At 40.5% G+C, this 15,166-nt stretch overlaps 1 protein-coding gene across 17 annotated transcripts in view; it reads right to left on the reverse strand.

Moving 5' to 3' along the window:
• Positions 1-15,166, reverse strand: part of APAF1 (apoptotic peptidase activating factor 1) — a 91,058-nt gene that overhangs the window by 57,553 nt on the left and 18,339 nt on the right. For 15 of the 17 annotated variants that reach the window (XM_073327445.2, XM_073327443.2, XM_073327440.2 and 12 more), the window contains 6 exons: positions 10,712-10,843; positions 10,039-10,277; positions 8,297-8,464; positions 6,484-6,615; positions 3,432-3,545; positions 2,604-2,788 (listed from right to left, as the gene is read on the reverse strand). In XM_073327445.2, coding sequence (XP_073183546.2) covers positions 2,604-2,788; positions 3,432-3,545; positions 6,484-6,615; positions 8,297-8,464; positions 10,039-10,277; positions 10,712-10,843 — 970 coding nt within the window. Of the gene's footprint in view, positions 1-1,562; positions 1,695-2,603; positions 2,789-3,431; positions 3,546-6,483; positions 6,616-8,296; positions 8,465-10,038; positions 10,278-10,711; positions 10,844-15,166 lie in introns of those variants that run through there. The other 2 variants (XM_073327454.2, XM_073327442.2) reach the window with 2 other exon arrangements.

The following is a 15,166-nucleotide window of genomic DNA, read 5'->3' on the forward strand; positions in this document are numbered from 1 at the left end:
GGGATCGGGTGATGGTACTGGTGCCCAGAGCAGAAAGTAAATTGTTGGCCCAGTGGCAGGGACCCTATGATGTAATCGAAGCCGTGGGAGAGGTGAACTATAAGGTGCAGCAGCCAGGCTGCCGGAAACTGGAGCAAATTTACCACATCAATCTTCTAAAACCTTGGCACAATCGAGAGGCATGCTTAGTCACACAGGAGAACCTCCCCTAAGAGGGTAACTTACACGAGCAATTGAGGATATCATCTGACTTGACGCCGATCCAAAAGATCGAGGCAGCCGACATGATTAATCACAACTGAGATGTGTTCTCTACAAAACCAGGGTGGACGACTGAGACCTATCACCATATCCACACAATCCCCGGAGCCAAGGTAACATTGAGACCCTACCGAATCCCAGCAGCCAAAAGAAAAGAAATTGAGGCCCAAATAAAGAAAATGTTAGAATTAGGGGTTATTGAAGAATCTTAGTCAGTGGTCCAGTCCAATTGTTCTAGTGCCTAAACCTAGATTTACCACAAGATTCTGTAATGACTTTCGCCAACTGAATGAAATATCCCAGTTTGATGCATACCCCATACCATGCATTGACGAACTGGTTGACTGACTGGGTAGTGCCCGATTCCTGATTACACTGGATCTGACAAAAGGGTACTGGCAGATTCCTCTGACCAAAGAAGCTAAAGAAAAGACAGTGTTCTTTCCTTTTGCTATTCCAGTACACTGTCCTCCCTTCTGGGCTACATGGGGCCCCAGCCACATTCCAGCGCCTCATAGATGAGCTGCTGTGCCCCCATACTAGTTATGCAGCCACATACCTAGATGATGTCATCATCCATACACCAGACTTGGGGACCCACTTGGAGAAAGTTGAGGCAGTACTGCGCACCTTAAGGCAAGCTGGCCTCACTGCTAATCCCGTTAAATGCGCCATAGGGCTAGCAGAGGCTAGGTACCTGGGATATATTGTGGGAAGGGGCATAGTGAAGCCCCAAAAGAATAAGCTAGAGGCAATTCAAAACTGGCCCCGGCCGACCCGAAAGAAGCAGGTCTGCATGTTCCTAGGCGTGGTAGGCTACTTCTGACGTTTTATTCCCCACTTTGCCACTAGGGCAAGTCCCCTAACGGACCTGGTGAAGGCCTGAAGTGCAGACATGGTAAAGTGGACCGACGCAGCAGAGGGAGCATTCACAGACCTTCAGACGGCCCTCTGTAATGACCCCGTACTCATAGCCCCGGATTTTAACAAGCAATTTATTTTACAAACAGACGCTTCTGAGGTGGGGTTGGGAGCGGTTCTGTCGCAAATGGTGGGAGAAGAGGAACACCCGGCCCTCTACCTAAGCAGAAAGCTTTTCCCAAGAGAACAGAAATACGCAGTAGTCGAGAGAATGCCTTGCTGTCAAATGGGCTATGGAGACACTGTGTTATTACCTCTTAGGCTGGCGATTTACTCTTGTGATGGACCATGCACTCCTCCAGTGGATGCAGCGGAATAAGTAAAAGAATGCAAGGGTCACCAGGTGGTTCTTATCCCTCCAACCATTCCAGTTCTGCATATGACACAGGGCTGGATGCCACCATGGTAATGCTGATGTTCTGTCACAAGCATACTGCCTGGCATCCCAAGATGCCCAACTCTATGGTGTTGAGCAGAGCAGGGGGGATACGTGATGGGGCAAGGCCAGATGGCTATAGAAAAGTAGTGAGAGATAGATTTATTAGCTCCAGGCTAAACAAATCCTTGGTACCAGGTTAAGTTAAATGGCAGCTGCTCCAGGTCACTTAAGACACCTGGGGCCAATTAAGAACCTTCCAGAAGGCAGGGAGACTGCTAGGTTGATTGGGACACCTGAAGCCAATCAGGGACTGGCTGAAACTAGTTAAAAGCCTCCCAGTTAGTAAGGTGGGGGTGGATGTCAGGAGCTGTGGGAGGAAGTTGCGCTGTTGGAGAGACTGAGCAGTACACACCATATCAGGCACAAGGAAGGAGGCCCTGAGGTAAGGGTGAAGTGGAGCCTGAGGAAGTGGGGGCTGCTGGGGGAAGTAGCCCAGGGAATTGTATGTGTCATGTTTCTAAAAGGTCAGCTACCATAGATGATATTATTAAGGTCCCTGGGCTGGAGGCTGGAGTAGAGGGTGGGCCCAGGCTCCCCCTGCCGATTAATCACTGAGACTGGGAGACAGAGACTGTGCAAGGGAGGACAGCTTCTCACCTCCCTTGCTGGCTTATGATGAAAATGGCTCAGACTGTGACCCTTGTCTCTAGAGAGAGAGAAGGGTTACGTGGAGGGTCACAGTGAGCCTCTCAGGCTAGTGAAATCTGCCAAGAAACGCAGGACCCACGGAGACAAGGACAGAGCTTTGTCACACTACCCACCCCAATTGAATTAACTTGCCATATTATCTTTTCGGCCTTTTTGAAATAATTTTTAGATTTACAATTCCTCAAATAGCTGCATTTCTTTTTCTTATCAAAATCATAATGCTCTCTAAAAGTGTTTGTGGATTAATTGTACATAGAAAATAGTTTTCAGAAGAGTTGTTTAGTTTCCCGGTATGCAAGAAACCAGTATATCAAGACAGTTTGTAACTACTTACATCCATTCCAGGTAAAATGCTCCTTTAACAATTTCTTGCTGAGCTTGCAGTTTAGCTTGTTGATACACTTCTGAAGTCTCTGGTTGACACAGCCCTAACTGTATGATGTTAGGAAATGGCTGCCTTCCAAGAAGGTGCCCATTTAAAGACAGAAATTCCTGAAAGTTTTCACGTACTATGCTATCCTGTGAACGAAACAGGTATGTTTGATAATATAGTCAGAACTGAACATGGACATTTTTCAAACATATTATTCATATTTTTGCATCTTGCATAATAATTCTAATCTTTCAGAAGTGTAGTTTATATTTAGTCCTGGAGCAAACAGATTTAATAAAACGGAATATTTGGAAGTAACCTACGTATTACACTGATTCCCCCAAAATAATGGGCCAGATACCATCACTTTTACTCACAATGAGTAGTCCCTTAATCCCAAAACAGCTCTCAAAGTCAACCAGTTATTTCACAGAGTAAGGGTGACAGAATCTGTCCCAACAGGATGTGGGGACTACAGGAACCCTACCAGTGTTACTTCTTACTAATTATAATAATTCAACATTTTTACAAGCTCTACATAAATTACGATTTATTTATTTTCAGTCTTCACACTGACTATATACATTATGGTCTGTTACTCATCTACATATTAAATGTCCAAGAATTTATTTTTTCTTCCCCAACCTACAGGCTTTACTGTAAGGCAACTCCATAGTTCACCACTCTTTCCTTTGGCCTCTAACCAATTAATTATTTTTAATAACCTGAAATCAAACAGAAAAACAGGGTCTGGTTAGAGACTTAGTCATTTATCTTAAAGTAACATACCTTCTGATCCAATATATGGCTATATTCTACATATTCATGAATCAAATGGGCAGGCCCTACCAACTCTGTTTTTGCTTTTATCCAATGTAGAGAAAACATGAGAGCACAAAGCTCCTGTAAGAAAAAGAAATGAGTTTAACAAATATATATATAGAAAAAAGTTATTGCATATATAAAATTGTTGTGTCTAGCATTTTTTAAATGTGTACAGTAAAAATCAACATCCCTGTAAGGCTTCAAAGCTTAAATAGACTGACATCAAAGGGAAAAAACACCATATTAAAAGAAGCCATAAAAATCTAAAATTGATTACTGGCAAAGTTTAAGGACAGGCCTCATCAGTTACGAACACTTAAAGAGAGAGTCAGAGACAGCTATGCAAGATCCTCAAAGAGGGATCCTCAGCCAGAGCCTGAAATTACTTAGTACTGTGACATATGGAAAGAGAGGAAGGATAAACTTTGCAAATATTAGTTTGTTAAATGTTCAAAAACAAGAACATAGTCCAACAGAACGTCCCACAAAGATTGACAGAAGACTTTTTAAAGCTTTCACAGTCCTGAAAAAAATCAGAAGTATAACTACTATGCATAAAGCTGCCATTGCCAAACTTTAAAGCAGTTTCAGGGTAAAATAACCAAAATGGATGGAATAAATTCTGTCTAGCAAAAGGATGAAGCTGTTTCTAACGTCACCTCTATTGTGCATTAACCTTATTACCCAAGAGCACTACACTATATAAAACTAATTAGCTCTATTTTAGCAGAGAAGAAGTTTATAACTTGAAAAACTGGTCGACAGACTTTAATGCCCCTCCTACAGTAGCAAGTGTTACTGCCACTTCTAAGCAGAGAAATATTTATAATAGTGAGAGAGGAGGGGAAGGGAAATATTCCATAAAGTGAGATTGAAAACCCGAACCACTTCTTTGAAGAATTTGAATGCCTTGTATCCCAGATATGGACACAGGACATTTTGTTTTGAATGTGTCCTAGCCAGCGAGTAACTGATCTTTAAAGAAACGTCCCATTACAAAAAATTATAATGAAAAGTTATGAAAATTATATTTTATGTAAATTACATATGGCTGACCAGCTGTTACTTTTTTCGGATTCAATCTCTTAGTAATCTTTTTCCAAGCATCCCCAATTTACCCTACCAGATTATTTTTGTTACTTTCTGGTAGCACCAGTCTAAGTGTAGAAATGAAAGACAATCCTATGCTTCAAAGTTTACAACTTAAAAAAAACAAAACAACCCTATAATTTTTTTTTATGCTTGAGCACAAATGGAGTTTCAAGAGAATACAACATGAATAAGGACCCTGCAAACAAATTATCTCTTACTTATACAAATAATTAGAAACCTAAAACCTGATGAAAACATTTCTAAATTTGAAACTGACAAAAGTTCAAAACTCAAAAACAAAAAATGGGAGAAGCTGATGTAGTTTTCCATAAAGCGTCCCCTCCCATTTTTCATCCAATTATAGAGCTAACTGAAATTTTTCATATTTTGAAAAAAATACAAATAGGAAGAAAAAATTAAATGACAAAATTTCTCTTTTTGACCACTGTCAAACAGAATACAAAACCCAGTAAGTAAGATAGATGAAGGCATCGATGTAGATATCCCCCAACTCCATATCCACAGAATGGCTCACATACAACATAACAGAACTATGGTGAGAGCAAAAATTAAATCTGATGAGATAGTTAATCTAAACTATTTCCCCTCCCTCAGAATTTCCCCCTAGCTAAAACAAGCTACTTGTAATATAAGAAGGAAGCAGTATGGCGAATCTGAAGTATTTAAAAATCACGAGGTAGGTGTCCCAGTTCAGGACAACTGCACCTGTATTTCACTGCAGTGATCCATCAAGGGGCATGCATTCTCTGGCTTCCAGCTCCCCAGCCATTACCTCTCTTGGGTGGAGACCTGCGTCTCTCTCCCTTCTGACTAGAGTATTTCCAAGCTGCACAGTTCTCTGCCTTTACTGTATTATTCTCAGAAAGGGTCTCTGCCTAAGCAGGTTTGCTTACTTTCTCTTCAGAGAGTAATAACAGAGTGATTACCTAGAGTTATAAGTTACCACATAGCTCTTTCTATTTATTCCTAGGGCAAAGGCAGTAAGTACGGAAAAAACATTAAAAATCGTAAGTGAAACTACATGCATGCTAATAAGCTTACCAGAGATCAACCCAACTTGAACATGGGCTCTGTCAGGTGATTAGTCCTTAAAATGCACAAAGGCGTTTCTTCTGCGGCCACAAGTTCATAACAGACCCAGCCAGTAGGCCAAGTCCTTTGAATCCTTCCCTAAGGATTGGGGCCCCTTGGTGGACCAGTGGTCCTGCCCATTTGCTGGATCAAGAAGGCCCTGAGTCTGTTTGAAACCAGGCTATTTTATCCAAAAATCGTCTTTGTCTGTGGCTCCCTGGAAAATCCAGTTTGAACTAGTATATTGAAATCTCTCCAGTGCATGGCTTCAAAATGATGATAATCAAAGGAATTACATTAGCATACCCCCTCCTCCTAGAGAAGTTGCATATAATCTCACACCACCACAAATACCTGCATTTTTAATACAATGAACTACAACAACATTAATCTTAACTCAATGAGATTTAATTTAATTAAAGTTTGTCCACAATATTGTCCTCTGCCACATTAGGTTCCCAAAAAATCATGAAATTTTAAAATAATAAAGTTGGGGTTCTTTTTATTTTTTTTTATTTTTGAGCCTTTAAGGTTCATGTTGTTAAACTTCTCTGAAATTATGAGACAGCTAGAAAGTTTTTTTAAATGAACAAAGATGTGGCATAACCACCTGATTCTAAGAGCTGGGGCTTGGTTTTTGTGTAAAAACACAATGACAACAACAAAAGCCAACAAAAATCAACCAACACCACACCAAATATTAAAAGACTTGCAATGAAATTACAGGATTTTGCAACATTGAGGAAGAGACTTTTGTAGGAAACAGTTATGTAGGGAGACAATATGTGGTTGTGGGAGAAAGGAGAGAGAAAGTACTTAAGTCTGAACTTACATTCTGCATGTTGGCACTAGCCATGTGGTATGCTAGAAAGTTATACCAGTACATACAGTCCTCTTGAGCTGGAGTAGGTATATGTAGTTGATAATGTTTCATGTACTGATTTACTATCTTTTTATGCAGCTCCTGCAACAGCAATAAAATTTCCAATTAATACTATATCAAATCCTGGGCTAAAATATTTCTATTGGTTTTTGGTTTTAAAATATTGTATTGAATGAATTCACTTAAAATTTTAATTACCATTGCTATAAAATGTGCAAGAAGTGAAATAAACATCTAAATTCACTAATCTGAAAGATTAATTTTTCTCCTGCAACATTTTTCCACAATATCTTTCGGGTAGTCCCATGTCTAAATCAGGACCATATTTTCACTAAAGGAAATCTCCGAAGTTCTGGGAACATCACACCATATTTGTCAAACACTGTAAATGTATAAAGCACTTTACAAAATAAAATCACTTTGATCACTGGATCACCAATTAAATCACCCCAGAGTAAGCCTGCAGGGCAAAGTTGTAAATTGATAGATTGTGGATGGGAAGGAGAGTGAAACAAGGCTAATTAACCAATTACCCAGAAAGTAGAAAAAGCACAAGAATGAAGCGCTCAGGAAGGGAGCCTGGGAGGCATTTCAGAGGCGGAGCCGGGAGAGATCACTCAGAGGGAAGATGCATTCTGTCTCCCCCAGCCTTGGCTGAGCGTGCTGTTGCCAAGTGTATGCTATTGTAAATTCTGAGCTGCACAAGTTGTAAAGGTGGTGAGAAAGGACACTGTAAATAAATTGCAAAAGGTGTTCGAGAGAAAGATTTCCAAGCATTTCTTGGCTAAAGAAAAAGAGATGGGAGCAGGACGATGCCCTGTTACGCCCTTTCTCGTCATTACCTTCCAGAAAATAATGCGATCTATTTTAAGTACTACTATGGGTTTAAATAACCAAAATTAATAATAGTTCAGACTTTGCCTGACCTACTTTTAACTTGATTCTCCAAGTTCATCCACTGAGCTTTGAATGTGCTGACCATTTGGTATGTCCAAGATATGAATTTGGAAACATTACGCTCCAATTATGGAACTAAACTGGAAGTGAAATATGGGAAACTATTTTTTTAAGATCTAAATTTTAAAGGTTTTATGCTTGTAGTCAGCCTTGAGTTGTAAAGCCCTTTGTAACTTACATAAGTAACTTTTGTTGTTCTTGTTCTTTCGCTTTCTTTCCTCACTGTTAGTTTTGTTAAATGAGTGTGTGCTAGAAGATGAAGGGAAGAGAATCTGAGAAAAATAGACTATTTGCAATCACTTTCTCATTCCTTCCCTAAGGTTTCATTCAAGAGACCACCAATGTGCACACACTTTTCTATTTTCTGCGTTTAAAAGAGACCAAAATAGAAGTGGTAATTCCAATTCTAGTGTCATCTTAACACTTCTTGATATCATGTAGTGATGTGGATATTGCATCATCTTCTACTAGCAATGGGTTATAGCCAGAGAAACAGAAGACAAGAGAAGAAATATATTGGGGTGTGTTTGGAATTATGTATTTCAATGTCAGCCCAGCTCCATGTTTTCAAATTACTCAGTATCAAAATAGTCAAAAATGAATGACTGAGGGGAAAAAAAACGGTTTAACTTAATAGGCATAATTAAAGTTAAGTATTTAGAATCTATCTCTACAAAAATGGTTAATTAACATTCTGTAACATAGGAATGATTTTAGACCACGACTATTTTCTTTTACAGAAGTGTATCTAACACACGAGGCTGACCAATGTTAAAGAGTAAGTATAAACTAGTGGTTACTCTACCTGAAGCTGATTGCAATTCTTCTCTGTGAGGAAGTCAAGTTGAAGATCATGCAAATAATAATGGAATGATTTCCCATTACGATCACAAAATAAGAGAGATTTATTAACAAATTCTTGCAGAATATCTTCAACTTCTTCAGTCTCCATATCCCAAAGAATACAAAGCACCTAAAAAAACATTTTAAAAAATAAAAAGGGGTAGGACTAAGGAAGCAATATGACTATTACCCCAAAATTACAAGAGGTCACAAAATTACTTATTTAATTTATAATGCATAAAACTTCTTACATAACAGACAAAACAAAGATGTCAGTGAAGCGTGGGTGGAGGGATAGCTCAGTGGTTTGAGCATTGGCCTGCTAAACCCAGGGCTGTCAGTTCAATCCTGGAGGGGGCCATTTAGAGATCAGGGCAAAAATTGGGCATTGGTCCAGGGGTTGGACTAGATGACCTCCTGAGGTCCCTTCCAACCCTGATATTCTATGAAAGTTAACTTTTCCATACCAAACTAGATCACAGGTCAATCTAGGTTTACATAAAAATGCGCTTTAGGCATTTTATTAGCACTAAATATTGCCAAGAAATGCCTGAAGTTCTTGAGGAGGGATTTCAACCTCCAAAGCATGCACATATAGAATCTTTGTACATGACAGAGGGGCACTGCTGGCACACTATCAAAGGCTCATTCACCTGCACATCCACCAATGTGATATATGCCATCATATGCCAGCAATGCCCCTCTGCCATGTACATTGGGCAAACTGGACAGTCTCTACATAAAAGAATAAATGGACACAAATCAGATGTCAAGAATTATAACATTCAAAAACCAGTCGGAGAACACTTCAGTCTCTCTGGTCACTCGATTTCTGATCTCAAAGTGACTATCCTTCAACAAAAAAACTTTGAAAACAGACTCCAACAAGAGACTGCTGAATTGGAATTAATTTGCAAATTGGATACAATTAACTTAGGCTTGAATAGAGACTGGGAATGGTTGAGTTATTATAAAAAGTAACCTATTTCCCCTTATTTATTCCTCCTAACGCCCCCCCCGCCACGGTTCCTCAGACGTTCTTGTTAAACCCTGGATTTGTGCTGGAAATGGCCCACCTTGATTATCATATACATTGTAAGGAGAGTGATCACTTTAGATAAACTATTACCAGCAGAAGAGTAGGGTGGGGGGAGAGAACCTTTTGTAGTGATAAACATCCATTTTTTCATGGTTTGTGTGTATAAAAACATCTTCTGTATTTTCCACAGTATGCATCCGATGAAGTGAGCTGTAGCTCACGAAAGCTTATGCTCAAATAAATTGGTTAGTCTCTAAGGTGCCACAAGTACTCCTTTTCTTTTTACGAATGCCAACTATCTTAAAAAGACAACCTAGGACTTTGGGTATTTGTATCAGAACATAAGAATGGCCATACTAGGTCAGACCAGTGATCCATCTAGCCCAGTGTTCTAGCAATGCCAGGTGCTTCAGAGGGAATGAACAGAACAGGTAATCATCAAGTGATCCATCCCCGGTGGCCCATTCCCATCTTCTGGCAAACAGAGGCTAGGGACACCCAACTGACTTCAGCAGACCTGCATTTTGATCTTTTAATCCATTTCAAAGTATTATCCTTGATCAACTTATAGTCTATAGTAGAATGCAGTAAGTACATTTTTTTTCTTTTAAAGTGAGGAGTTCTATCTCACTAACCATAAAACTTTTAAGTTTTGCTGTTATTACCTTAGTTGGCACCTTAACATCCTTTTGAAGGACAGAAAGATCTTTATAATAGTCTTTAAAATTTTCATTTAACATTTCAACACTCATGGACATGGCTTCATCAAGTGCTTCATAATCATAAGATGATGATTTCCTTATTCTTTTAAATTGCTTATTTTGTAGCTGTCTGAGGTAATACTCCCAACGATTAGGGAAATCTCGTAATAATGCACCTATCAATGACACTACAAGAGGGGAACCTGAAAAACATGAAGAAAAAGGTTAATCTTAAGTGGAGATAAACTGTTAAGTAAAAGGATCCAACAGTTAAACGTAGCTGTTGATGAGGAAGTCAGGTCAGGTTCTTGTTTCTTCAACAAAGGCTGGAGACCAGGCAAACAGAATAAGCTGTCTATGTATGTGCTTGTGATATGAAACTTTTGGGAATTCATTTGAATACTCTCTCTGTATGTACTCTAAACAGATTGAGAAGGGGTGTAGAAAAAGCTGTATAGTCAAAAACCAAGATAACCATTCATTTGGCTTACAAGCAGAGGTCCAGTAGTAAATTGTGGTGTTCATTTAAAACGATGCTGTATTACAGAATTAATGTCCCTTACTTTATTTCTATAAAGTAGAAACTAAAAACTACAAATATTTCTGATTATAAAATAAAAACTAGCAAACTACATACCTTTGCATTCCCTTACAATACTATCAGCCTCTTCTGGCAGATCTGTTGTTTTCATATTAACAAATAGAGATAAAATTTCAAGGCCTTTGTCATGTGCTAATCCACTCTCCACAGGAACTTCATATTTATTGCCTGGAGGTTTAAATTAAGTTAAAAAAAAAAAACCACCTTAGTAAGAAATATCTGAAATATTTAAATTAGCGTGTGTGCAAGAGGTTAGAGGACTTCCAAAACAAAACTTTAAACAAGGTACAGGCTTGGAGAGTTGGCTCTTATTTCCCTGTATGTATACTACAGTACTTCTGTACCAAGAGTGATGGGAAAAGGAGCAGAAATTGCACTTATCAAAACCAAACTGACATTTAATAATAATATTAAAAATAACTGTTACTATGATAATTATTAGGCTATAGTTTAGTATTCAGACCATCTCCTTCCCCACTCAATAAACTTAGTATTTAAAACGTACTAAGGAAAAATGGTGGAGCTTGGCAACTTAGGGAAAACATCACTGACTGTACAAATTTTGCAAGTGTATTTTTTTTGTCATACTGTAGGTATTTATTAAACTGTACAATATGTAAAATTGCTAAACAAGTTCCCATTCCAAAAAGCGAACATTGCAGAAGCCCAAATCTAAGACAACAGAGACGGGAAGATGGTCAACAATTTCACAGAATAGAGGAGGATTCTCAAGTGTCGAAGACTTAAAGGGAATGCACTTGGCTAACATTAACTATCCGGCTGTTAGATGCTTATGGGAGGGGACAAAAGGCAGCAAACCCAAGACAACTGGTATATTTGAAAGGGGCAAGAACTGAAGGTCAGTTTTCTTAATAATAAACATGTTTACACTTTAAAAATAAACCTAAAACTGTACTGCTTTCTTGTGGCACCTAAGAGTAGGAGAAATATCCCACTATTTAGGGAAGGAGGAAATTAAGTTCAGCACCCATCCTTAAGAAGTCGAGGAAGGAAGAATGAGAAGGTTACTGGCCAATCTGACCAATATTAATATTCAGGCAAAATCTGAGCATGAGTTCAGTATATGAACATTTGCAAGCAATATGCAATTACATGATGTCTTTATTAACAGGTGATGCCAAAATGTCAAAAGTAATTAGTAGATAACAAATATATTCAATACAGAACTGTGTTGTGGGTAAGAATTTCAAAAACTACTGATTTTGGGTGCTCAATCGGAGATACTTCAAGGGGTCTGGATTTCAAAAGTGCTAAAAACTGACCCTCTGAAAGCAACAGTCTTAAATTGCACACCCAGAAACAAAGGCAACTAACATAACTAGCAACTTTTTGAAATCTTGGCCCATATTGTTACCTGGTTGATATCACAGAATTATAGACTTTAAGGTCAGAAGGGACCGCTACGATCATCTAGTCTGACCTCCTGCACAACGCCGGCCACAGGATCTCCTGTAACAAACCCCTAACCTATGTCTGAGCTACTGAAGTCCTCAAATCATGATTTAAAGACTTCAAGGTGCAGAGAATCCTCCAGCAAGTGACCCATGCCCCACACTGCAGAGGAAGGTGAAAAACCCCCAGGGCCTCTGCCAATCTGCCGTGGAGGAAAATTCCTTCCCGACCTCAAATATGGCGATTGGCTAATCCCTGAGCACGTGGGCAAGACTCACCAGCCAGAAACCCAGGAAAGAATTCTCTGTAGTAACTCAGATTCCACCCCATCTAACTTCCCATCACAGGCCATTGGGCATATTTACCAATAACAGTCAAACATCAATTAATTGCCAAAATTAGGCTATCCTATCATACCAACCCCTCCATAAACTTATCCAGCTTAGCCTTGAAGCCACATATGTCTTTTGCCCCCACTGCTCCCCTTGGAAGGCTGTTCCAGAACTTCACTCCTCTGATGGTTAGAAACCTTGTCTAATTTCAAGTCCAAACTTCCTGATGGCCAGTTTATATCCATTTGTTCTTGTGTCCACATTAGCCCTTAACTTAAATAACTCTTCTCCCTTTTTGGTATTTATCCTTCTGATGTGTTTACAGAAAGCAATCATATCTTCCCTCAACCTTCTTTTGGTTAGGCTAAATAAGCCAAGCTCCTTGAGTCTCCTTTCATAAGACAGGTTTTCCATTCGTCGGATCATCCTAGTAGCCCTTTTCTGTACCTGTTTCAGTTTGAATTCATCCTTCTTAAACCTGGGAGACCAGAACTGCACACACTATTCCAGATGGAGGTCTCACCAGTGCCTTGTATAACGATACTAATACCTCCTTATCTCTACTGGAAATACCTCGCCTGATGCATCCCAAGACCGCATTAGCTTTTTTCACAGCAATATCACATCGGCAGCTCATAGTCATCCTGTGATCAACCAATACTCCAAGGTCTTTCTCCTCCTCTGTTACTTCCAAGTGATGTGTCCCCAGATTATAATCAAAATTCTTATTAATCCCTAAATGCATGACCTTGCACTTTTCACAATTAAATTTCATCCTATTACTATTACTCCAGTTTACAAGGTCATCCAGATTGCCCTGTATGAGATCCCGGTCCTTCTCTGTATTGGCATCACCTCCCAGCTTTGTGTCCTCCGCAAACTTTATTAGCACACTCCCACTTTTTGTGCCAAGGTCAGTAATAAAAAGATTGGTCCCAAAACCGATCCCTGAGGAACTCCACTAGTAACCTCCTTCCAGCCTGACAGTTCACCTTTCAGTGTGACCCGTTGTAGTCTCCCCCTTTAAAAAGTTCCTTATCCACCTTTCAATTTTCATGTTGATCCCCATCTTTTCCAATTTAGCTAATAATTCCTCATGTGGAACCATAACAAATGCCTTACTGAAACTGAGGTAAATTAGATCCACTGCATTTCCTTTGTCTAAAAAAATCTGTTACCAGATCAGACTGGTTTGGCACAATCTACCTTTTGTGAAACCATGTTGTATTTTGTCCCAATTACCACTGACCTCAATGTCCTTAACTACTTTCTCCTCAAAAATTTTTCCAAGACCTTGCATACTACAGATGTCAAACTAACAGGCCTGTAGTTACCCAGATGACATTTTTTTTCCCCCTTTCTTAAAAACAGGAACTATATTAGCAATTCTCCAGTCATAGGGTACAACCCCTGAGTTTACAGGGTTCATTAAAAATTCTTGCTAATGGGCTTGCAATTTCGTGTGCCAATTCCTTTAATACTCTTGGATGAAGATTATCTGGGCCCCCCGATTTAGTCCCATTAAGCTGTTCGAGTTTGGCTTCTACCTCGGATGTGGTAATATCTACCTCCATATCCTCATTCCCATTTGTCATCCTAACATTATCCCTAAGCTCCACATTAGCCTCATTAAAGACTGAGGCTAGGTATTTGTTTAGATATTGGACCATGCCTAGATTATCCTTAACCTCCACTTTCTCCTCAGTGTTTAGCGGTCCCACTTCTTCTTTATATGGTGTGACTCACCACCGCAGTGCCTCCTGTTGTTCGGTCCGGGAATTAGCTCAGTCCATATGGAGCGTCCTCTGCTGGTGGTGTCCCGTCCGTCTGTCGCCCTCTGTTGGTGTCTGGACCCACGTTGCTCCCTTCTCGCGGAGTCCTCTTCAGAACACTGTCCTCCAGCAGTGCTCCCTAGTCTACGCTCACCCCCTTCCGGGGGGAGCGTGGGGGGGGGCCAGCGGTGGGGTGTTATCAGGAGTTATTCTCTTCGCCCCAGCCACAATGGCCAACCCCAAAGTCTAACCCCTTTTGACAGGGGTCTGGTGCAGTCCGTGATGGCCATTCTTAACGGCCAGGTATAAGTGCAAGGTGGAAGGGGGGGGACCCAGGCCCACCCTTTGGCGGCAGCCTTCCTGCCTGCCCTCCTTCTTTCCCCTTGTCCATCTCCCCTTTGGCCCCTTTGCACTGGCTAGGCCCTTTTCTCAGGGCCCGCAGTCTGGCAGGTACTGGGCAGGAGTTCCCTTCTGTTCCCCCGCGCCTGCCCAGCACTGCGCTGTCCCTGGTGCTAGTCTCCTCGCACAGAAGACAGACCTTCACCCTCTGAAGGCCCAAGAGAGATTGCCTGCCTCTTACCTGGGTAGCCTTTATATAGGGCCTAGCATGGCCCTGATTGGCTGCCTCTTGCTCAGCCCTGATTGGCTCTCTAACAGGTGCTCCCTGATTGGCTGCCCGTCTGCGCAGCCGCTCTGGCCTGCTGTAGCCCAATCTGGCCTAGGGGTGGGGCACCGCCCCTCCACATATGGCTATAGAAACTTTTACTATTGGTTTTAATTCCCTTTGCAAGGTCCAACTCTACATGGCTTTTGGCCTCTCTCACTTTATCCCTACATGTTCTGACCTCAATAAGGTAGCTTTCCTTGCTGATCCCTCCCATCTTCTACTCCTTGTAGGTTTTCTGCTTTTTCTTAAGCACCTCTCCGAGATGCTTGGTCAACCAGCTTGGTCTGCAACTCCTGCCAATGAATTT

Source organism: Lepidochelys kempii, chromosome 1, assembly GCF_965140285.1.
Source record: "Lepidochelys kempii isolate rLepKem1 chromosome 1, rLepKem1.hap1, whole genome shotgun sequence".
In the NCBI taxonomy this organism is placed as follows: Eukaryota; Metazoa; Chordata; order Testudines; family Cheloniidae; genus Lepidochelys; species Lepidochelys kempii.